Raw genomic sequence first — 26,429 nt, forward strand, 5'->3', positions numbered from 1 at the left:
CGTCCGCGCTTTCACTTTAAGAACCGGGTTGTTCCCAGTCTAGCCATCCATTGTCAACTCATCCTCCTAAGAAGATGTGCTCCAAACTAGCTAAGCTCAACGAAGCCTACGTGAATTTGCATAGGGTCAGACACAGTCTGATACCGAAACCAGAAGAAATAGAGAATGTGAGAATGTTAAAAATCACTGAAGACCTGATAGAAGAGCTCTTCAGAGAAGAAATGAACAGGGAGAAAGACGAATGGACAGAGAAGTACAGACTTCAGAGACAGCAGCAACAGCAGCAACAACAGCAACAGCAGCAGCAGCAACAACCTGAAGCTGACAGAGGCTTTGTCGATTGTCGTATCGACACCAAAGAATTCTTCTTCTCTTTCCGAAGAAGCAGACCTATTGCCAGAAAGTCTATCCTCAGAGGACATCGCATTCTTAGAAACTGAAAAAAGAATGCCATAGCAAAACAAAAAACAGCCCTTTTCAGGGCTACCCAATACTCTAGAAAAGAAATAACTATTAATTTGCCAATGTGTAGGTAGAGTAGTGTGAAAATAAACACTAACAATGATGTTAGTTTTTTGGGCTGTTTGAGGTGTATATTTGGGGTTAGATTGGATTGCTTTGCGTATGTGGATAGTCTATTGAAGTGATGGGTAGCATAAAAAAGTGAGTGAGTGTTTCTTTTAGGTCCGCGCATTGTTGTTGTTTTTTTTTTGGCCATGATCAAGGTAAGATGAATTTTATGTTTTTAGGGGGATGTTTTCCTTCACGTCCGCGCTTTCGGTATAAATTGAAACTCGTTCTTCAGTCCAGCTACCCTTGTTGATTGATCAACACCAAAAATGAACACGAGACTCGAGAAACTGTTGGAGCTTCATGTGCATCTGGAATATGCCAGGCGCATATTAAATGAACTGGCCGCTGAAGCCATTGTCGAGGAGGGAAGGATAAGAGAGGAAGAAAGAAGAAAAAAAGAAGAGGAGGAGAGAAGATATAAAGAAGAAGAGGAGGAAAAGGAGAGAAGAAAAAATTTCAGAATCCCAGAGAGTGAAAATTGGGATTCTGAAGCGACATATCCTGCCTCTGCTCTCTCCCCCCAAAAGGTAAAAAGTAACTGGGGGATAAGATGTGTATGTGGCGCCAGGCCTGGAAGGTGCCACCATTAACCAGGTGTCCATGAAGTTCCAAACAAAACAGCCCTTTTCAGGGCTACCCAATACTCTAGAAAAGAAATAACTATTAATTTGCCAATGTGTGTAGGTAGAGTAGTGTGAATATAAACACTAACTCTTTATTAATAGTGGAAGTGTGTGTTTGTGTGTTTGTGCTTGTAAATGGTGAAGTAAGTTTGTGTGAATAGTAAATTATGGGTTTATTAGAGTATGTGAAGAGTATAGTTAGGGTTTTATTATATGAAATGAGAAAGTAGGGGGATGTTTTCCTTCACGTCCGCGCGATGTTGGGTCATGATCTAGGTAAGATCCATTTTATGTTTTAGGGGGATGTTTTCCTTCACGTTCGCGCTTTTCGTATAAGAACCCACAGTATTCGTCGTTCAAACCATTCTGCAAAGAATACAAAGAAGATGGCGTCAAACCAAATGGACAAATTACAAACCTTGCAAGACGTTTTAGACAACTTAGGAATAATGGAACAGATGCTAATAAGACTCGTTGAAGACCATTATTCCTATAGTCCCCATCGTGTAAAGATGGAAATTAACAATTTAAGGAAAGCAAAGGACAAGATTAGTGGTGTTATGAAAGAGATCAAGGAGGAGAAGGAGGATGAAGAGGAAAAGATAAGAATAAGAACATGGAACGAAAAAATTGAAAAAGAAGAGGAAAATGAGAAGAGGAAGAAAGAAGAGGAGGAAGAGAAGAAAGAAGAGAAGGAGAAAAAAAAGAAGAGAAAGAGTGTTGGAGATAAAATAAGAAGTTGGTGGAGGAAAAGAAGAAATTAGAAGAAAACCCAAAGGCCCTTTTCAGGGCCAGCCATATTTCTCGAAAAGAGATAGTCTTTGAATTGCCTACCCCTTTTTTAAAAAAATTTTTTTAAAAAAATTTAAAAAAAAAAAAATCCCATGTTCAATTTCCCTTGTCGCTAGAGTGACCCAGGGTTTTTTCCCATGTTAATTCCCCTTGTCGCTAGAGTGACCCAGGGTTTTTTTCCCATGTTAATTCCCCTTGTCGCTAGAGTGACCCACGATTTTTCTCCATGTTAAATTTCCATTGTCGCTAGAGTGACCCAGGGGTCTCTGTAATGCTAATTCCCATTGTCGCTAGGGTGACCCCTTTCACTACTGACGGTGAAGTAATATATATATATATATATATATATATATATATATATATATATATATATATATATATATATATATATATGTGTGTGTGTGTGTGTGTGTGTGTGTGTGTGTGTGTAAACGTTTTATCAGAAAACTAAAAGGGTGAAACTGCAAAGGAGCTAGCATATGACGTCCGATTTCGCCAGCGGAAATAAGGCTTCTCAGTCGTCTTGGTCTATTGGTTCTGAGTCTACAGCATTTCTGCCAAAAACCCGCCCTCTTCATCTCCATTTCTTTAGTACTCGGGTTTTGGAATGACTTGTAAAATGGGACGTATCTGAGGGAGACCTTAATGTGTCTTTCTGTTCTAGTTTTATAGACCCTCGAAAGCACGGGTCATAATCCGAACCATTCGATCTGCAAATAGTTATTAACATTATAGACCCTCGAGAACACGGGTTATAATCCGAACCATTCCATTTGAAAATAGTTATTAACATGTGCTTAAATGATCAGAATGGTATTTTAAATAATGCTTGTCTCACGTTTGTTGTAGACATTTCGGATATTACGTTTGCTTCGTTAAAAGGTTCTTTTGTGACTCAATGAACTCATCCATACCGTCAGCATTATTGAGACAAAGTTCAAATTGACCAAACAGCCTGTTTTAGCTTGTCCACAGACAAATGTAATGAAATCTCCGGCGTTTGCAACATGAGTGTATAGGGTTTGTTTGCAATCAAAAGTAGTACCTAACACATGATACTAATTTTTGGCACACGCGTCGTGCATTATGAGGTAATACAATATGGAGAATTGCTGCAAGATTCTGACAATGTGAAGTTAATGGAGAAATTCATTGAGCATATAATAATGAATTATCATAAACGGAAGACGTAATGTGCATCTCGCGGCGTCTTGCCAACGATGACGATATATTTCTGGCTAACAGATCTCGTCGAATGATGAAGGAACACCCATGCATGAACCACAACTCCCAGTCAACCAAATGATCCATCGAGAAACTCTGTATTCACTGCAGACCCATTGGTCCGAAATATTTGATAAACCAATTCCATCCTCAAAGCCAACGTCACCATTGACCGCAGTATCCGGATTACACGTAACCCCAGTGAATTGTACGACTAGCCCTCAAAAATGCTAAAATTTGAGAACTGGGCCTTGTCGTACATGGGACACGGTCACGTATGAATATAACCATACTGGCTTGCGTGCACGTGAATAATCTGTGTTGCACATTAAATTATTTCAATAGATCTACAGTACTAGATTATTATTATAATAGCCATATCCATATCTGAATCTGTGTCCAAGATTCGCAGTCTTAATGGACCATAGAAACACAAGCATTACTCACCCTTTAATATACGTAACATATAACTGAATTCATTTTGTCGGTTTAGCCATACAACGTGGCTAGCTTCAAACAGAATGTCGCCTGTCTGATAAAATGACGTTATTTGATATAGATCTGAAGGTTGCTGGTGCATGTTTTTTTCACCACACAATCAATCTCTGGCTTAGTTTGGAAGAACCTGCTGTAAGATAGTTCGCCTACAAGCTTTTTGTTTTGTTCAGGAAGCCATACGTAAAGTGGACAGCTTCCTGACAAAGCCAGTGCCTATGAGTGGATTGTGGAGTACATGATCCTGATTGTAGTCACGGCCAGTGTACTCGAGGCAATCGAGTTTCTCACGGCCAGTGTACTCACGGTAATCGAGTTTCTCACGGCCAGTGTACTCGAGGTAATCGAGTTTCTCATGGCCATTGTACTCGAGGTAATCGAGTTTCTCACGGCCAGTGTACTTGAGGTATCGAGTTTCTCACGGCCAGTGTACTCGAGGTAATCGAGTTTCTCACTGCAGGCATTTTGCGCATGCATTGACCAAACAAAGTGTTTTGAAATAACCCTAGCCAAAACTGCCCTCAGGTAACGCTGTACGAGTCAAACCCGAGTGTATTGTCACTTCTGTATAATATAATGGCATTAAGTCGACACAATACGGTGACATGAGCTTTAGAGAGAGAGAGAGAGAGAGAGACACACACACACACACACACAAAGTTGTTTTCTATCTAAAAAATGCTTTGCTTAGTTTATCGTCAACACTTGCTGTTTTTTAAGGTCAGAATTGGTTGCTTGCATATTTCATTTTATCAACAAAACTTGCTGACTTCTCTAAGGTTTACATTGGTTCCTTATATATTTCACAGCAATAATACTCAACGACGCTTCATTTCACATATTATTTGTTCTGTGTATCAATAATACTCAATGACGCTTCATTTTGCATATTATTTGTTCTGTCTATCGATACAACTTAATGACGTTTCACGACACCTATTGTTCTGCATAGTGATTTTTCTCAATGACGTTTCACTTCGCATTGAATTTTGTTCTGTGTATTGTTCTGCTGAAGAAACCAACACTAGACCATACCGATTTAAAGAATTACCGCCCAGTTTCTAATACCCCATTCATTTCAAAAATCTTAGAAAAGGCTGTTCTATCCCAGCTTGTATCTCATCTAAATTCAAACAGTCCTTTTAGCAATGTATAATCTGCATATCGCCCTTGCCACAGTACTGAAACTACTCTTCTAATAGTAGTTAATGACATTCTCTCTGCGTTGGATAGCGGAAAGATTACAGTCTCACCCTCCTTGATTTGTCTGCAGCATTTGACACAATAGACCATGATATATTACTTCACCGTCTCTAGCATGTATTTGGCATTCATGATACAGCCTTACTGTGGTTCAAGTCCTACTTGGTCAACAGGACACACAATTGTATCTGCAAATGGAATACACTCCAGCCCAGTTGATTTATGTTGTGGTGTTCCACAGGGGTCTGTTCTTGGACCTGTTCTCTTCATTCTGTACACTCAGTCGCTCTCAAGTGTCATAGATCATCATGCAGTGTCTCACGTCTCACCAATTGTACGCTGATGACACCCAAACATACAAATTTAGCCACCCAACTGAAGTTGATGCTACCATCCAAGGTGTAGAGAGGTACATTTCTGATGTGAAATCATAGATGACATGTAACAAGCTGCAGACGAACGATGATAAAACTGAGGCCATTCTGATCACAACACAAAGACTTTCTCATTCACATCCTTTACCTCAAACAATAAATATCAGCAACGCCAACATTAAATTCACACAATCAGCACGAAACCTAGGTGTTACTCTGGACAGTACTCTCACATTCCACCAACATGTCATGAACATATGCAAGGCTGCATGTCTTGAGCTGAGACGCATCAGCTCAGTTCGCAAAAATCTTTCAGTTGATGCCACTAACACACCTGTGTGCCCATTATTACTTTCAAGACTGGACTATTGTAACTCAATTCTGTCTGGTTCATCTCAATATCTACTCCAGAAACTTCAAAAAGTTCAAAACACAGTTGCTCGGATCATACTTAGAGTACCACGATCAGAGCACACCTCCCGCTGCTCTGTACCCTACACTGGCTATCCATTCGATCCAGAATCAAACACAAAATTTGTTCTCTGTGCTACATTTCACTGTCGGACTCTAGTCCAACATACCTATCTGACCTCACCCATGTGTACTCACCAGCAAGATACTTACGCTCCTCTTCTGACAATCGTATACTCATTATTCCCACTATGAAAACAAAGTCATATGGACAGCGTTCTTTTGCATACCAGGGCCCAGCAACGTGGAATGAATTGCCCACTGAACTTAGACACAAAGACATAGTGATCACATTCAAGAGGGCTCTCAAAACTCACTTATTTCGACTGCAAGAACAAACTTAAAGACCTAATAATGTTTCCTACCTTAAATATTCTCAGCATGTTTTTTATTTTTTAATGTTTTTTTCTAATTTTATGTTGTTTGTTTTTGTAATAATATTATTATGTTTCTTATCTTATAGGTGTTGTCTAATGTTGTAAAGCGCTTAGAGCTTCTAAAGATTAGGCGCTATACAAAGTCCTCATTATTATTATTGTTATTATTCGTGATGCTAAGTGACGTTTCTTTTCACATTGTATTTTGTTCTGTGTATTCGTGATGCTAAATTACGTTTCCTTTCACACTGTATTTTGTTCTGTGTATTCGTGATGCTAAATTACGTTTCCTTTCACATTGTATTTTGTTCTGTGTATTCGTGATGCTAAAGGACGTTTCACTTCACACTGTATTTTGTTCTGTGTATTCGTGATGCTAAAGGACGTTTCTTTTCACACTGTATTTTGTTCTGTGTATTCGTGATGCTAAAGGACGTTTCATTTCACATTGTATTTTGTTCTGTGTATTCGTGATGCTAAAGAACGTTTTCCTTTCACATAATCTATTAATATGTCAAATGGTTTCGCTTCAAATTGTATTTGTTCTCTCTGTGAATGGTAATTAACGGCGTCTTGCTTCAAAAAATATTAGTTCTGTCACAACTATAAAAAGTAATTACTAACATAAATCAAACATAAAAACAAATTTTATGTAAAGATGATATAAGCTTAACCATAGTTTTCTCTGTGGACTTAAGTTTCCACCTTGTCGAAATGATGCAGTCAAGTAGTTAGTTCAGAATTCTCAACGTTATAAAAGTCGTCGTATACCATCATCCTCGTTAATTCAGATCCCTCTGAGAATTCTAAATGAAAATCGATACTTTCTCATTCATTCCAGACTCAGATTATTTGTTTTTAATTTCACCGTGTGCTTAATTTTCAGATCATGTTGCAGTGCCAGATTTTAGCGCAGGTGCGATGGAGAACTGGGGTCTAGTAATTTATCGCGAGACTGCTCTACTGTATGATCCGAACGTTTCATCAAGTTCGAATAAATACACCGTGACATTCATTGTGGCCCATGAAGTAGCTCATACGGTAAATATCACGTGTCCAAAGAATAGACATGTTCTATTATTGATTTTTGTAAAAACATTTATAATCATTTTTGTCAGTATCGCTTACGATTTGCAAAATACAGCTTTGTATGTTCCTAAAATGTCGATGGTAACAAATTATTAATTGTTTGGCTACGTACGCGCCTTATGAAATGGACGTGTTGAAAATAACACTGGAATGGCTTTCAACCATCACTAAAATACAGCGTTTTGAATGTTTAATGCTATTCCTGTAATTTTAATTCAAAAGTTTAGGTATCATTTTGTTTTAATAGCCTCTATTATTGTTTAGCAAAGATACGTCCTCGAGTTGTTGCAGTGTCTATGAAGTTAGTGTAACCTAATAACAACTTCTCGTCTTGATGGCAGTTCAAAATGACCACTATATACGTCTGAGATCTTAAATCATGCGACGGAAACGGCCGAGATGTACCATATATATACATATATTATCGATGCAGTAACTACATACGGTTGCTTATATCTATTTTGTCCCTTTACTCCGAAACCCTTACGCAACTCATATTTATTTCGAAGATTTAAACTGTCAAGAACACTCCAATCAAACAGTTCTGGTTTATATATATGTTGCCTACATCTCGACGCCGAAATGGTGGAATTACAAACTATAAACATGCAATGCACAGGATCACATTCATCAACACACCACCTATGGCTTTTATACACTTTGAAGAAATAGACGATTTCCTCACAATGGCAGAACTCATCCTTTAAACACATTAAAAATTTCAGTGTTGCCCCGAAGCCTTGCAACGGATGAACTCTTGCTCAAATTAAAACTAACTAACCATGAAATACAAAGTGGTTTATAAGTTGTAATCTATATCCATTAGATATTAACATCTGTCTACATCCTTAGATACTAACATCTAACTATAATTATCATTTTGCATTTAAATTGATTGTGATTAACAGTTATCCCATTTAAGCAGCAACTGACTCCAAATGTTTTCGTCATCCTCCTCCTCGTCCTCATCATCCTTATCCTCATCCTCATCCTCATCATTCTTTAGTTGGGAATATTGTGATAGCCTATGTCTGACCGTCTGTACGTTACCACTTCTCCTAAACCTCTAAGCAGAATTTGCCCACCCCAACCTCTTCCCACCCTAGCTTGGCCATTATTGGCGATAGGGGGTTGTCTATTTCTAAAAGAGAAACTATTTGACCTGACTTGATTTCATGTCGAATGTAACAATGTGCTGCTTGTTCTGTTTCAGTGGTTTGGCAACATGGTGACCATGAAATGGTGGGATGACCTGTGGCTAAATGAAGGATTTGCCAACGTCCTAATGTACATTGCCATGGACGACATACTGTACGATTGGAAAGTGGTACAGAACACCTTTCCTTACATTTATTGTTTATATATATATATATATATATATATATATATATATATATATATATATATATATATATATATATATATATATATATATAGAGAGAGAGAGAGAGAGAGAGAGAGAGAGAGAGAGAGAGAGAGAGAGATACAGTCTACACAGCCATTCCGGATTCCTATGAAAGAAATCAAGGTACCTGTATATAGAATTAATTATAGAGAATTATAAATATACACCAGACAGACCGGAAAGTGCTATCCCTGGATTCTGTTGAAGAATGCTTGATAATAATAGGTAGAATTAATATTTCAATACACACACAGGCCAGTATTCGTGTGTAGATACATGAGAATTATTAGGTTGTCATACGAGTGTGTCTGCTACACACGAGTGCAAATAACACCGATTGAGCAACATGACTTTTTGGTGATGTGTGCTTAGTCGTGAGTGAATATGGGCCTGTGTGTGCAGGCAAGGCGATGGGTACTGTTTACCCGCGGATCTGAGGACGAATCTCCGTAGAGTACGAATTTAAAATTCTCTAACCTGTGTGCTAGTATTATTTGTATCAAAATATATATGTATAATCCGTGCATTGTTTTAAGGCAAGGTTCTTGTTGATAGTGTTCTTTGTTATTTTGTTATGCTTTTGTGCGGGTGTTAACGCCATTTTTCATGGCAAGATGGGTATCACGTTTGTTCAGCCCTAGTTCGTAAGTCGTATATAAACAAAGGTATTTTTATTACAAGCCATGTTTGGTGTCTGAGCTTACCGCAGGCTAGAGCTAATCTCTTACGGAAGGTTACCGTGACCAGAGAGACGACCCAGCCTCTTGAATCGGCAAGGCATTGGATCGAGCGACTTCCCACCTATGTGCCACAGATCACAGGAACCGGGGCGTGTTCAAAATCCGTCCCCACGTGAACAGACAGCGAGAAGGAAATTGTCGGCTAAGTTTGATCGGATCAAATCAAAGCGACATCCAATCGGAATTGAGACGGAGGGTGTGATAAGAATTTCGATCCGAATTATAACTTCTAACTTCTAACTAACAAGCCAAAATTTAGTTCTGGGAAGATGGCTGAGCGAATAGGATTACTCCGAGAAAGCCACTTGTAATTTGGCGAGAAAACTTAGAGAGGAGATTCTAAGGAAAGACAAAGCTTCGTAAAGGAAGCTTTTGAGGGATATAACTTCTGGTTCAGTGAGTCCCGAGTCTCTGTGAGGGGACACGGAAATAAGACTAGCAGAGCAGTCGGAGTCCATAAGTCTAGTCGGTATATAGTCGATTATGAGGAGGAAAAGGAGTAGAGGAGGAGAAGGTGGAGAAGGAGGAGGAATATAGAGAAGTCGAGGAGGAGACGGAATTTAGAGAAAGTCGAGAGGAAGAGGAGAAGGAATTAGAAAAAAGAGAGAAGAATAGACAGATGAGTAGAATACAGGGACAGGTGGAAAGCTATATCACACTACTAATCACATGATGCAAAAGGCTATCACAGGGTCGAGCGGAAGGAGAGTACTAGGGAAATTTTTTATCATTTGACTATTACATTGTCATTAAATTGTTATTCTTTGAATTTCACTTCATTGAATATTCAGTCATTTAACCCTCGGCATTGCTGACTGGGGCTCGGAGCTTTACATCTATCTTTTCACTAATTTAACTTCCAACCAAAATCGAGCCTGGGAGGGACTTCTGTAATCATTTAAATAAATATCGGAAGCACCCCAACCCACACCTACCACATCGACGGCATAAAAACAAACCCCGACACGCCACAATGGGCTATATAGCAAAATAGGCTATATATGGCGGCCAGTAATACTGGTAGAGGAAGAACCAAACGAAGCCCCGGTAAAAATCACCGATCCACATGAAGCTACTGGCAAGTTTGCTCACATAACCACACTGGCCGAGCCCGAGACTCAAACCCACGTAGACAGAGGCGATATTAAAATTATATGTGAAGGGGAACATTTTAGACCACTCGGCCACTCGGGATTCCTTAAGGTGAGATAATGGTCGGATTGTAGGTATACATATTTCGTATATTATTTTAAGGTGAGGCGAGTGATTTTGGTTGGTGTTAATATCAGGTTGGGGTGGGGTTTAGGGCGAGGGAATGGTTGGAAGATTGGTCTTTAATGGCATTTAAAAATCTAAATCGTTCCAATTAAATGGGAGCTAATGTTTTTCCAATCGACGCAAGGACGCATTTGATCAGGACTGGTGTGTGCGGGAATCGAACATGCGATCATTGCATTGTTCTACCAACAACCAGCTGAGCTACAGCTTGTATGCAAGCTTGGATGGATGAATGGATGGACGGATGAATGGATGTCATTTTATATTGATCACTATTTATACATTATATTGATATAATAAATCTGAAATAAAAAATTACCCTAAGGCTTTAAATTTAAAGACACTACAAAATCATAATGCAACCTTTTTCGTAAGACTAAACAATGTACATGGTATTAACAAAGCCAATATAATTTTCTCTATATTCCCTATTGGCTGCATGCGAATAAAATGGAACACATTTTCTGGATGAGTAAAAAATAATCTTAAGTTTGTCATTTCGTATTTTTGTTATTTTCATAGATATTGAAGAAATCTAGTTATTGTTTCTTATAAAACTTATGCTTATTAGACCTTTATTGTTTAGTCACGCTTGAATGATATCTCTCTTTTGACTAATTTGATCACCTTCAAAATTGAATATTGCATGATCTTTGTATTTGAGGTGTGGGTAACTGGATTTCGTTTGGATTTACAGGCAGTTGTAATAGTGGATATTTTTGAGTGCTATTGGTAGCCGTTAGAGCTGATGTCTTTTAGAGACTAATTGGTACCTGTAATATTACATATTTATTTTGGAGTACCAGGTAACTGTAATAGTGGATATCTGTTATGGAGTACCAGGTAACTGTAATAGTGGATATCTGTTATGGAGCAATGAGTCAATGTTATAGTACATATATATGTTTTGGAGCACTGGTAAACTGCTTTAGTCGATATTTTATTGTTCTTTTGAGCAATGAGTAACTGTAATAGTGGATGATTGTTACTCGTTTTCCTCTTATTATTTCCCAGTAGGTAATATCTCTTTTCTTTGTCTTTTTATCTCAGTTTTCAATACAAGTGGTAGAAGACATGTTTCCCGTAATGCTAAAGGATGCTCTGGAAACGTCTCATCCAATATCTACCCCAATCAACCATCCAGATGACATAGCACAGTACTTTGATCACATCTCTTATAACAAGGTATGTATGATACAAAAATGGTCAAATATGTCTATTATATAAAAAGGTATGTATGATACAAAAATGGTCAAAAATGTATGTTCTGTAACAAGGTATATATGATACAAAAATGGTCAGATATGTCTATTATATAACAAGGTATGTATGATAAAAAATGGTCAAATATGTCTGCTCTGTAACAAGGTATGTATGATACAAAAATGGTCAGATATGTCTAATCTATAACAAGGTATTATGATACAAAAATGGTTAGATATGTCTAATCTATAACAAGGTATGTATGATACAAAAATGGTCAAAAATGTATGTTCTATAACAAGGTATGTATGGTACAAAAATGGTAAAATATGTCTATTATATAACAATGTATGTATGATACAAAAATGGTCAAATATGTCTATTATATAACAAGGTATGCATGATACAAAAATGGTCAAATATGTCTGCTCTGTAACAAGGTATGTATGATACAAAAATGGTCAGATATGTCTAATCTATAACAAGGTATGTATGATACAAAAATGGTCAAATATGTCTGCTCTGTAACAAGGTATGTATGATACAAAAATGGTCAAATATGTCTGCTCTGTAACAAGGTATGTATGATACTAAAATGGTCAGATATGTATGCTCTGTAACAAGGTATGTATGATACAAAAATGGTCAGATATGAATGCTCTGTAACAAGGTATGTATGATACAGAAATGGTCAGATATGTATGCTCTGTAACAAGGTATGTATGATACAAATATGGTCAGATATGTCTGCTCTGTAACAAGGTATGTATGATACAAAAATGGTCAGATATGTATGCTCTGTAACAAGGTATGTATGATACAAATATGGTCAGATATGTCTGCTCTGTAACAAGGTATGTATGATATAAAAATGGTCAGATATGTCTGATCTGTAACAAGGTATATATGATACAAAAATGGTCAAATATGTATATTCTATAACAAGGTATATATGATACAAAAATGGTCAAATATGTCTGATCTGTAACAAAGTTTGTATGATACTAAAATGGTCAGATATGTCTGCTCTGTAGCAAGGTATGTATGATACAAAAATGGTCAGATATGTATGCTCTGTAACAAGGTATGTATGATACAAAAATGGTCAGATATGTCTGCTCTGTAACAAGGTATGTATGATACTAAAATGGTCAGATATGTCTGCTCTGTAACAAGGTATGTATGATACAAAAATGGTCAGATATGCTCTGCAACAAGGTATGTATGATACAAAAATGGTCAGATATGTCTGCTCTGTAACAAGGTATGTATGATATATAAATGGTCAGATATGTCTGCTCTGTAACAAGGTATGTATGATACAAAAATGGTCAGATATGTATGCTCTGTAACAAGGTATGTATGATACAAAAATGGTCAGATATGTATGATCTGTAACAAGGTATGTATGATACAAAATTGGTCATATATGTCTAATCTATAACAAGGTGTGTATGATACAAAAATGGTCAAATATGTATATTATATAACAAGGTATGTATGCCACAGAAATCGTCAAATGCATCTATTCTATAACAAGGTATGCGTGACACAGAACTGGTCCAATAAGTCTATTCTATAATAAGTTAGGCATGACATAAGAAGAGTCAAAAGAAGTATCCTCTATAACAGGTGTCCACTAGGACGCGGGCCTTGTAGCGATTTTTAAAGCCAGACTGCATGAGGTAAATAAAACCAAATAAAACCAGGTCGTTGGCTGGATGCTGTCAGCGGAACGTAGTTGCACATGCCTCTTCAATGGTATTCATGCGACTGAAAGGGTCTAACAAGTCCCGTCTGTTGAAAGGTTTAGAATGTATAGAGTGAAAAAGTCGGTAATATTACGAATGGTAGACGAGGCTGACCACATTTGCAGATTCTTCTGTGATATTTTGTTTCTTCTTACGGTTCGTATTTCATTGAACATTAATACAAATATCAATGGAATTCTGCCCAAGTAAGCATTAAATAAGATTTTTTCGATCCGAGTTGGTTTACTGATAAGATAGGGGTATATCTAATAAGTATACGTTAGATCTGATATCTTTTGTATGTGTTATGTATATCGTTTGCGCACACACGAATAGAGAGGGGGTGTATGAAACGCATGCCAAAGCGAGAAGTTATTAAGATACTCAGTGTGAAGTCAAGTTTAGGTTGATAAACGCTGATAAAAAGTCTCTGTCACAGGCAAAGAAGCGGTAGTCTTTGTAATTACTATCAACAATTAACGCTTTCTTAGAAAAAAAAAGCAAACACTATAAACATGAGTGACTGGATAAAATGAAAACTAAAATTACACGTTATAATATTTCTGTCTCATAGGGTGGAAATTCTCTCAACAAGACTGTACTCCCGTGTCAGTGAACACTTTCGTAGGTTCACAATCCTGTCCAGGTTCACAATCCTGTCCAGGTTCACAATCCTGTCCAGGTTCACCCTTGAAGAGGTATTCTTGAGTCAGTCACGTGTGTCTGATAGGCAATCTGTACATAATTCCATCGTCTATTCGATTAGTTCTCTTCGATTGCGTTTGATTTTGTTTCCGTAGTTGTTTATTCCACATATTTTGCCATGTATGTCTTCTATGTTTGAAGTCAGTATGTGTAATCTTACATTCGGAAACGGATGCCTGCATGGCGATTTGGCTTCTTTATCTGCCCTTGCATGCCAGTGTGATTATGCTGCTGGTAGTACAGAATACGTCTCCAAAATCGTGTTTCTGTAATGTCTGGGATATCCATGGATTGTCAGATTTAAAGTTCTGCCAGACTTTCCATGTGTCATCGTGAATAACCTGTAATCAACAGAAATGCATACCGTTTGTTTTTGGTTTCAAAAATTGGAACCCATTTTCGTCTGCCTATTTATGAACTTTGTTTATGAAGTAGTTGATGTTCAGTAGTTGACGTTTGTTGGACTTGAGATATAAGAGAAGTCTATCGTTCGTTCCGTGGTTTTGCGAATGCAGCCTGCTATTGCTATGGGACAGTTGTTTTAAGGGTCGCTTTGGTCCTTTACGGGTTTGGACGCTGGCTTTAATTGCTGCTTCTCGCCAAAACCGTGGGAAGTCGACAGTTTCCCAAATTTTACTGAAAATATTTAGTTGTATAATTTGTGTTGCATTTTAAAAGTTGATAGTTGTTATTATTTGGTCCTCTGAATTTGTTTTTGACTCTATCAAGGTCTTCTATCATTCTGAGAGTGAAGTGTTTATTGTAATTTTCAACATTGGCAGATTCGATATTTAGACGATCCTTTTAATTCAACGTTCTGAAACGTCGGACATGTTCAACTGCTTGATGCAGCTAATTTTTTTTCCCCCAATGATTTATTGCACCATATGGGATACTTTTTTCATAGAGGAGCGAGAGGTCAACCTAGATACATAGGATCTCCTCTCTCTCTCTCTCTCTCTCTCTCTCTCTCTCTCTCTCTCTCTCTCTCATGTTATGACGAGCCTTACCTCCTGGATTTACAGTATTTATTCAGGTTTTCATTTACTGGATTGGAATGAAAACGTTGACGGGCCTTTTACAGCTCCCTAATGGCGTTTGTACATACATCATCAAACCATGGCTTGTTGACACTTTTAGAAAACACGGTAGTGTTTCGTATTGTATCTTCAGTTACATCTTGGAGAATCTTTGTAAATATTGGTTTGGGTCCACTTCGTTGTGAAGACGATCAGTTGTGACTCGTAGAAGGATTGAAACATTTCCCAATCTGCCAAGTTCAAAATTTCCATCTCTGCCAGATCCCTTCATGTTTGGAATATTTCTTCTTAAAAATATTGGAAAATGGCCACTACCACAGAGTACTTGACCAATTTGAAAATAGATGGACTGCAGACAGTAAACTCTAACGAAGAGTAGAATACTGTGGCACAAAGAAGGTGAGAATACGAAGTCTCATTCAAAAGGGAAAGATTGTAATTTGAAGCCAAGTCCTACGTCTCAGTACCTCTCTCTGTGATATCTTTACAGCCCGAAATGTGTGGTAGCTGTTAAAGTGGCCAAACAAAGCAAACAGATCCCGTAACTATTCTATAAGATGGTCAGCTTTGACGGAAAAAAAAGTGTTATGTAACGACACACGAACGGCCTGTAAAGTGGTATTGATCTTAATTTCGCTGTGGTTATTATTTTGTTTAAGATGATGCAAACACATCCAGCGACCTTATAATTAGTTCTTGAAAATATGTAGTAAATGGTGAATTTGTTTAAAAGGCTATTGATTATGGGAATAGGCTTAGCAGGGTGGGTGGGTGTGGTGTAACCAAATGTCACCTAATAATATTTAATAAAGTTACAAATTATTAACTTCAAAAACCGTCATTTAAATGTGCAGGTACAATCTGTTTTGAGGGAAACGTATTTATATAAAATAGGCAATTTGTTAAATACGTTACAAACCAGAGTAGTAGAATTTCGCCTGTGACATGCGGCTAAATCCATGTACCTATGATCGTAACCTTTGTAGACTAAGCAACGGAAAACGACATATTAAAACAATCTAATTTTCTGTAACAAAGGTACATAAGGCGTAATAATGACTTAGAGCAACAGTAAATTAGCTTAAATGATTAAACTACATCATGTTGGTTTACATTATGTTGGTTCTTCATTTCGCTTAACCTTGTTCCACTCATTTCAAAAATATACTCGCCGGTGATTTAATAGAAAGCTCGAGCAGTCATCAAGCCATGCAACATCTGTAGTCATCAACTTTCTTCATTTAGTCCACCTTTTGCGTATAAATAAGAATTGTGTCGCTTAATTTTTGTAAACAATATTAAAAAATAGAAGCTCAAAACAGAAACAAATCAGAAATTTCCAAAGAGGATTATGAATGGTTTTAACAGCGCGCAGAACTATATTTTGTAGCGTATAAACTGGCAATGATGCGAAGAGTTCGCTCCCTGCGTCAATACACAGCCAAATGTAGTTAATCTTAACTCTTTTGGGAACGCGCGTACGCGTGTACGTATGTGATCTGGATTTTTAAATTAGCTCTAAAAAATGTTCAGTCTTCTCGCTACTATGTCTGCAGTATGGCAATTTATTGTGATGTCTATCACTGGGGCATCTGCCGTATGCATGTAGCATCATGTCCCACCCAGTCATATTATCCTGACACCAGGCCGACCAGTACTAACACTAACCTCTTAATGCTGAAAGCCAAACGAGGCAGTTGCTAGTAAAATTTTTATGTCTTTGGTATGCCTCGGCTGAGGTTCGAATATGCGACTTTCCGCATACAAGGCGGACGCTTTAAACACTTAGGTCACTGGAGCGTTGGTTGGAAACTCAAATATTTTATTTGTATATGGCATACATAAAAAATATGCACTATATAGCTTTGACAACACACTACATGCATTTTTATAGCAAGCCTAGTTACATTTTCATGAAAAAATGTATACCTGTCTTCGACTTTGAAGGATTCAGCGTACCTACCGTATATATATATATATATATATATATATATATATATATATATATAGAAGCATTTAAACATTTCAGTCAAAACATTCCCAGTGTGACTTCATTGCCATTTCAGGGCATGGCTGTTTTACGGATGTTAGGTGAATTTCTTGGATGGAACGTGTTCCGAGAAGGCTTAAAGGTAACGAAAAGAAGAAATTGATACAATTTGAGACAAATGAACTTTGCTTATTGTTCAGATGTTAATCGGATAGTTTTAACTATTACAATGATTTGTTTTCGATATGAAAAGAAATTGAGATATTAGTAATTTTGAAATATCTGTCCGTGCAATAGTTGAGTTAGAGTTTTTACGAACAGGTTATCAAGAAATACTTTCTTTTTAATATAACTAAACTTTACATTTTCATCTTTGAGGTATTTCAATAGTGCATGTTGTTGGTGCTTTTGTCCACCTTCATTTTTGACTGACAAAATATGAAGACATCTTACAGTCTGTAACCTGCTTGCCATTCCGACACGTGTTAATTTAATTGAAAAATAACTTTCTGAAAATTTGTTTTCCACTATGATTTACAAAGAGTTCCTTATTGATCGTGAAATATTTGCATCCTGCTTTTAAATGGCGAAGTAGGATTACTTTTCGATATGTATTTAGGTTTATTCGATGTGGATTATGATAAAGAATTTTTTGTTAGATTATGTATGTTAAGTTTATTAAAGTTTCGATTATAAAAAAGACCTGACTCGGACATGTGCAACTTAGTACATAACTTAAACCGCTTAATTAAAAATTGAATTAAAAAAATGTTCTTTTTTTGTGTGGTGGTGATTGTACTTTGAAATATCATGGAGGATGCATCTATCTTCGTTTTTACTGGATATTAATATTTATATTTCTTTTCTTAGCAATCATGTTTATTTTTATGTCAGCAATCATTGTTATTGTGATATCAGCTATCATTGTTATTGTGATGTCAGCAATCAGTGATATTTTGATCTCAGCAATCATTGATATTTTGATCTCAGCAATCATTGATAGTTTGATCTCAGCAGTCATTAATATGCTTGATGCCAACAATCATTGTTATTTTGATGCCAACAATCATCGATATTTTGATGTCAGCAATCATCGATATTTTGATGTCAGCAATTATTGCTATTTTGATATTTTATTTAATTGTCAAAGCTTTTACGAATTATTTTCAGTGTTAGACTGAAATGTTTAAAGGCTTCAAAATAATAAAATGTTGTCTCTCTAATTTTTTTAGATGTACATAACAAAGTACAAGTTCAAGAACGCCGAGATGTCAGAGTTATGGCAGACATTTACAGAGGTAAATTGCTTTCTCTTCCCAAACTACCTGCAAAGAATATTGACCACTTTACGGTTTTGCACGCTTGAAGAAAACATGGATTCAACTGTTCACCAGGTGGCGCTCTCACTTGTCTCCAATCATTTCTTACATCACAGTATGAGTTCTGTCCCTTTCTTGTAGAAACTCGTGCCCTTGTTTCACCTTATGTTTTAATAGATTCCCACCAAGCAATGGAAAGTGCAGGAATTTTAATGCCTTCAATCATCATTGCTAACTCTGTTATTTATAGTTACTGAACATGATTTCCTGTGTGACCTCAGTATGTTCAGTTTTTTATTCTTATATTACTAATTTCAAAACTTCAAAATTCTTTCCACACACACACACACACAGATATATATATATATATATATATATATATATATATATATATATATATATATATATATATATATATATTCACATGTGCTTTCAAGTACCCATCTAATTACTCCAGGCAACTAATAGTACAATAGACGTGGGCGAGATCATGGATACGTGGACACGACAGATGGGATATCCAGTGGTCACTGTCCGGGAAGAAGGGGACCAATATATTCTCGAACAGTCCAGATTTCTTCTCGATGGAAATTCGTCTGAGACCGACAACGACGATAGTCCATACGGGTAACTCATGATGTCACAGTTATAGTGATTCCCAAATCCGTTTCATATATTAACAAGTCAAACAATCAACATCACGTCAACGACTTTAAATTACTGTGTAGCGTCTTCGTTATAACTTGCCTCATCTGCAGAAGTTAGCATGCAAAAAATCAAACCAATAATTCAATTACATTAGCCTTTTGTAAATAGAATTTCACGCTTGTTCTTATTTCTTGTGATACTGATAAAATGTGTGCTAGCCAAGCCTATCAAATGCACCAAGTAGTTAACATGCTTTCAAAATTATCATTTTCACACTTATCGAAACAATGATTCCTTATAATTAATCTGTCGTTTGCAAATTTCGTGGATGTAGCAAAACGAGACGTCTAAAAATTCGGGATAATTTTATGGTTGGGCGATTTGTTCGGGAGAGTCTTGCTAGTGACTAAAATACGTAGAGGTCTGTGCAGGATAGTCTTAGAAATGTCTTTCTGGTGGCGACATCAAAACATATATTATTTTGTTTGTGACATAAATTATCAATATTTTCAACTGAGTTGTAAAACTATGTTTTTCGATGTAAGTATAGGATTGATCCGAAACGCTGATTGTAATTCATATGCAAATATAACATGCTTTCTGATTGGTGGAATGTCATATGGATGCTCAAAAAGTCAAGGTATACTGCTATGACGTCATTGTGACTTCTTTACCCTCTCATAAGGACTCACGTTGTTAATTATGCAAACTAACTAGAACCAGTTTAGAAATAGCTGAACCTAATGGATGGGAGTTTGTGAGGCCATTATTGGTTGATAATGAAATTTAAATGGGAAGTACAGTCATCTTTTTCAAAGCCGATTCTATCATTAACTAAAATGAGGTGGAGAAAAAAGGTTCTAATAACGCAACGCCTATTCTTTTTCTTATTTTACTACCTGGGTTTATGGACTTCAGTAACGAAAGTAAATAATTATCCCTTATGTGTTGATGGTAATACAATTTACAAGCACATGTAATCGTTGGAAACGCCAACACTCGTGGAGTTTTCTTAACACAGCAGCATACCTCAACGGTCGTTCCTACCTTTGATCCTGAGTAGTTTGAAATTGAAAGATATTTACTTTTCAGTATTACGGTGTTTAAATGGATTTAATTATAGGAACTGAATTAGTGTCTCGTGCGTTTAAGTGTCATGGAGAAATGGAACTTTCTTTAATTTTCCATAATTTTACAAAAAGTATTTAGTGAGAATTTGATGGCGGTTTTATGACTGCAAATGTGCATTTTGCCAGACACATAACTAATGTCCATAATTTTGATATTTCCCAACCTTTTGCTTTGGAAATTGTCAACCTTTAGGTTGGGGCTCAGTACGGAAATTATTCATTACCGTTCTGAAATACCTTTACTCCGGAAAGTCCTATAATTGTAGGAATTTCTGTTTATTTTTCGTGACTGTGTCTTCGCAATGCCGCAATGCATGTTGCAACCTAGTCTTGATACACAAAACATGTTGCAACTTAGTCTTGATACACATGGCATATATGAACCTAGTCTTGACACACAAAGCACGTTGCAACCTAGTCTTGACACACAATGCATGCTGCAACCTAGTCTTGATAACACAATGCACGTTACAACCTAGCCTTGACACACAACGCATGCTGCAACCTAGTCTTGACACACAATGCACGTTGCAACCTAGTCTTGACACACAATGCATGCTACAACCCAGGACTTATACATAATACATGTTGAAACATAGTCTTGATATACAATACACATTGGTACCTAGTCTTGACACACAATCCACGTTGCAACCTAGTCTTGACACACAATGCATGCTGCAACCTAGGACTTATACATAATACATGTTGAAACATAGTCTTGATATACGATACACATTGCAACCTAGTCTTAATACACAATGCATGCTGCAGTTTAGCTTTGATACATAGATGCATGTTGCAACCTAGTCCTGACACACAATGCACGTTGCAACCTAGTCTTGATACACAATGCATGCTGCAACCTAGTCTTGACACACAATGCACGTTGCAACCTAGTCTTGACACACAATGCACGTTGCAACCTGGTCTTGAGACACAATTCTTGCTGCAACCTAGTCTTGATAACACAATGCACGTTGCAACCTAGTCTTAACACACAATGCATGCTGCAACCTAGTCTTAACACACAATGCATGCTGCAACCTAGTCTTGACACACAATGCACGTTGCAACCTAGTCTTAACACACAATGCACGTTGCAACCTAGTCTTGATACACAATGCATGCTGCAACCTAGTCTTGACACACAATGCACGTTGCAACCTAGTCTTGACACACAATGCACGTTGCAACCTGGTCTTGAGACACAATTCTTGCTGCAACCTAGTCTTGATAACACAATGCACGTTGCAACCTAGTCTTAACACACAATGCATGCTGCAACCTAGTCTTGATAACACAATGCACGTTGCAACCTAGTCTTAACACACAATGCATGCTGCAACCTAGTCTTGACACACAATGCACGTTGCAACCTAGTCTTAACACACAATGCATGCTGCAACCTAGTCTTGACACACAATGCACGTTGCAACCTAGTCTTGACACACAATGCACGTTGCAACCTAGTCTTGACACACAATGCACGTTGCAACCTAGTCTTAACACACAATGCATGCTGCAACCTAGTCTTGACACACAATGCACGTTGCAACCTAGTCTTAACACACAATGCATGCTGCAACCTAGTCTTGACACACAATCCACGTTGCAACCTAGTCTTGACACACAATGAATGATGCAACCTAGGCCTTATACATAATACATATTAAAACATAGTCTTGATATACAATACACATTGCAACCTAGTCTTGATACACAACGAATGCTGCTGTTTAGTTTTGGTACATAGATGCATATTGCAACCTAGTCTTGATAACACAATGCACGTTGTAACCTAGTCTTGACACACAATGCATGCTGCAACCTAGTCTTGATAACACAATGCACGTTGTAACCTAGTATTGACACACAACGCATGCTGCAACCTAGTCTTGACACACAATGCACGTTGCAACCTAGTCTTGACACACAATGAATGATGCAACCTAGTCTTGATAACACAATGCACGTTGTAACCTAGTATTGACAAACAATGAATGATGCAACCTAGTCTTGATAACACAATGCACGTTGTAACCTAGTCTTGACACACAGTGAATGATGCAACATAGTCTTGATACACAACGCAAGTTGTAACTTAGTCTTAATACAAAATGCATGTTGCAATTTAGTTTTGATATATAATGCACGTTGCAACCTAGTCTTGACACACATTGCATGATGCAACCTAGTCTTGATAACACAATGCACATTGTAACCTAGTAATGACACACAATGAATGCTGCAACCTAGTTCTTATACATAATACATGTTGAAACCTAGTCTTGATGCACAATGCATGTTGAAACCTAGTCTTGATACACAATACACGTTGCAACCTAGTCTTGATACGCAATGCACGAGGCAACCTAGTCTTGACACACAATGCATGCTGCAAGCTAGTCCTTATACATAATACATGCTGAAACTTAGTCTTGATAACACAATGCACGTTGTAACCTAGTAATGACACACAATGCATGCTGCAACCTAGTCCTTATACATAATACATGTTAAACCTAGTCTTGATACACAGTGCATGTTGAAACCTAGTCTTGATACACAATACACGTTGCAACCTAGTCTTGATACACAATGCACGAGGCAACCTAGTCTTGACACACAATGCATGCTGCAAGCTAGTCCTTATACATAATACATGCTGAAACTTAGTCTTGATACACAATGCACGTTGCAACCTGGGGCCACGAGTGGCCGAGTGGTCTAAAGCGCTCTCCGTTACGGATCACTGCCATCTCACCTCTATCTGCGTCGGTTAGAGTCTCGAATTCAGCCAATGTGGGTATGCGAGAAAGCTTGCCAGTAGCTTCTCGTGGGTCGGTGGTTCTTCCCGGGGTTTTCCCGGGTTCTTCCTCCACCATTAATACTGGCCGCCATGTATAGCCTATCGTGTGCTGAAAAATGGCGTTAAACCCAACAACAACAATACTGCAACCTAGTCTTAACACACAATGCATGCTGCAACCTAGTCTTGACACACAATGCATGCTGCAACCTTGTCCTTATACATAAAACACGTTGCAACCTAGTCTTTTTGATACACAATGCATGTTGCAACCTAGTCTTGATAACACAATGCAGGTTGCAACCTAGTCTTGACACACAATGCATGTTGCAACCTAAACTTGACACACAATGCATGCTGCAACCTAGTCTTGATAAAACAATGCACATTACAACCTAGTCTTGACACACAATGCACGTTACAACCTAGCATTGATACAAAATGCATGTTGCAACCTAGTATTGATACAAAATGCATGTTACAACCTAGTCTTGATACATAATACGTTACCAACTAGTCTTGATACATAATACATGTTGCAACCTAGTCTTTATATACATAGCATGTTGCAATTTAGTTTTGATACATAATGCATGTTGCAACCTAGTCTTGAGAACACAATGCATGTAGCAACCTAGTCTTGACACACAATGCACGTTGCGACCTAGTCTTGATACGCAAAGCGTGTTGCAACCTAGTCTTGAGAACACAATGCACGTTGCAACCTAGCCTTGACACACAATGCATGCTGCAACCTAGTCTTGATACATAATACGTATTACAACCTAGTCTTGATACAAACGGCATATCTGATTCTAGTCTTGATACGTTATGCATATTACAACCTAGTCTTGATACATAATACGTATTACAACCTAGTCTTGATACAAACGGCATATCTGATTCTAGTCTTGATACGTTATGCATATTACAACCTAGTCTTGATACATAATACGTATTACAACCTAGTCTTGATACAAATGGCATATCTGATTCTAGTCTTGATACGTTATGCATATTACAACCTAGTCTTGATACATAATACGTATTACAACCTAGTCTTGATACAAACGGCATATATGATTCTAGTCTTGATACATAATACGTATTACAACCTAGTCTTGATACATAATACGTATTACAGCCTAGTCTTGATACAAACTGCATATATGATTCTAGTCTTGATACATAATGCATATTACAACCTAGTCTTGATACATAATACGTATTACAGCCTAGTCTTGATACAAACGGCATATATGATTCTAGTCTTGATACATAATGCATATTACAACCTAGTCTTGATACATAATACGTATTACAGCCTAGTCTTGATACAAACGGCATATATGATTGTAGTCTTGATACATAATGCATATTACAACCTAGTCTTGATACATAATACGTATTACAACCTAGTCTTGATACAAACGGTATATATGATTCTAGTCTTGATACATAATGCATATTACAACCTAGTCTTGATACATAATACGTATTACAGCCTAGTCTTGATACAAACGGCATATATGATTCTAGTCTTGATACATAATACGTATTACAACCTAGTCTTGATACATAATACGTATTACAACCTAGTCTTGATATATAATACATGTTACAACCTAGTCCTGAAGCATAATGTACCATATCAACTGTGGAGAATTTTGTAGAGTTAAAATATGTATAACCTGCCAGAATTCAGCCGAGGGTAGTATATATAAAGATAGATTAAATGTTTTAATTTTGCTTACAAAATTTACAGAACATGTTAAGAATGCATGTTTATTCTGCAGGTACAAATGGCACGTCCCCGTTACTTACGTACTGCAGGAAAACCCGGATGAGAAATACTTAGCATGGTTACATCTAGGTCAAGGTAAGGAAATAAGTAAATATTCAAACAAACAAAGAAACTTAATTAAACTAAACCAATGTAACAAATACAAGCACGTCAAAACGCAAGCAATGAACATTGTCGATAGCCAGAAACTGACACTGCATTTAATCGAAACAGAAAACTATAATATATATAATATATTATCATTATCATTCTTCACTTATTTTTTCAAGGTTGAAGAATTATCATATTTCAACAATTATACATTTTTTCCACAAATTGGTCTCAAACGTTTTCTGTGATTCAAATGTTGTCACCACTTAAGTACAATTACATGCTTGTATTTAACATGATATTTCTATGCTATGGTCCTTCACAACCCTGACTTATACATGTTCCAGGTCATATTGAAATCGCACATTCATACTTTTGTCAAGTGGAATGTTTGACAAACTTCTAGTTAAAGGAGCTTCAACTCTTCCGTAATATTTAACAAAATAAATATAAGCCTAAGTGAAAATGTGAGGTGTACTTGTTTGCACTTAAATCGTTTCAAACTAGATGAAATGATAGCACAACTATTGTAAAGACTATTGGTTGGTGTTTATGTCCTTCATTTCACAATCAATCAAAATCGACCATGATACAGAGCAGTACAGCTTCCTAATTTGTTAATTTTATATAGTTTTCATTTTTAGAATGGTTCGATTAAATTTGGTATAGATCAACTGGAACCATCACATCTAAACCAGTCTGCATTGGTTGCTACTGTACAAACCACGAGACTGTATATTAAATGTTGCTGTATATTTGTAGCATCAGAAGTATAAGAAGACACATGTACCAGTCCAAGTCGATCTTAAATTTAGCAATGTAGCTTTACAAGTACATTTGCACAAATTACAAATAATTAAAATCGATCCATTATATAAAACCTCTGGTTAGAATAAATATAAACCATTTGTTAACACGTATACATTAAAACCTGTCTTAACATGCACCTTATTCAGACGAACACCTACTAATAAAGGTATGCATATGTTTGTTTTATATAATACAATATAGTTTTAGAATAAGATTAGCGAACACCTGTTTTATAACTGATCGTTATTAGTCAGTTTTTAATATGTCAGCTGAGACCGTTTTTAACGTGTTTTTTGTTTGTTTTGTTTTGTTTTTGCAGCAACAATTCCAAGGCTATCGGACGGATGGTTGCTTGGTAACATTGATTATGTCGGATTTTTCAAAGTGAACTACGAGGTAGACATGTGGCAAAAGCTAGCAGAGCAACTCAACACAAATCATTTGGTAATATTGCTTCGCTAAATATGTACTTTAAAACCTTTC

General features: G+C 37.0%; 1 protein-coding gene across 2 annotated transcripts in view; it reads left to right on the forward strand.

Annotated features, from left to right (window-relative positions):
- LOC149792879 (aminopeptidase Ey-like) overlaps window positions 1-26,429 on the forward strand; it is a 176,961-nt gene that overhangs the window by 122,822 nt on the left and 27,710 nt on the right. For both annotated transcript variants that reach the window (XM_089966675.1, XM_089966674.1), the window contains exons 5-12: window positions 7,019-7,173; window positions 8,435-8,548; window positions 11,695-11,829; window positions 17,410-17,475; window positions 18,566-18,631; window positions 19,110-19,279; window positions 25,039-25,121; window positions 26,266-26,390. In XM_089966675.1, the coding sequence (XP_089822801.1) occupies window positions 7,019-7,173; window positions 8,435-8,548; window positions 11,695-11,829; window positions 17,410-17,475; window positions 18,566-18,631; window positions 19,110-19,279; window positions 25,039-25,121; window positions 26,266-26,390 (914 nt within the window). The remainder of the gene's footprint in view (window positions 1-7,018; window positions 7,174-8,434; window positions 8,549-11,694; window positions 11,830-17,409; window positions 17,476-18,565; window positions 18,632-19,109; window positions 19,280-25,038; window positions 25,122-26,265; window positions 26,391-26,429) is intronic.

This window comes from Sinohyriopsis cumingii, chromosome 8 (assembly GCF_028554795.1).
Source record: "Sinohyriopsis cumingii isolate HCF-2022 chromosome 8, ASM2855479v2, whole genome shotgun sequence".
In the NCBI taxonomy this organism is placed as follows: Eukaryota; Metazoa; Mollusca; class Bivalvia; order Unionida; family Unionidae; genus Sinohyriopsis; species Sinohyriopsis cumingii.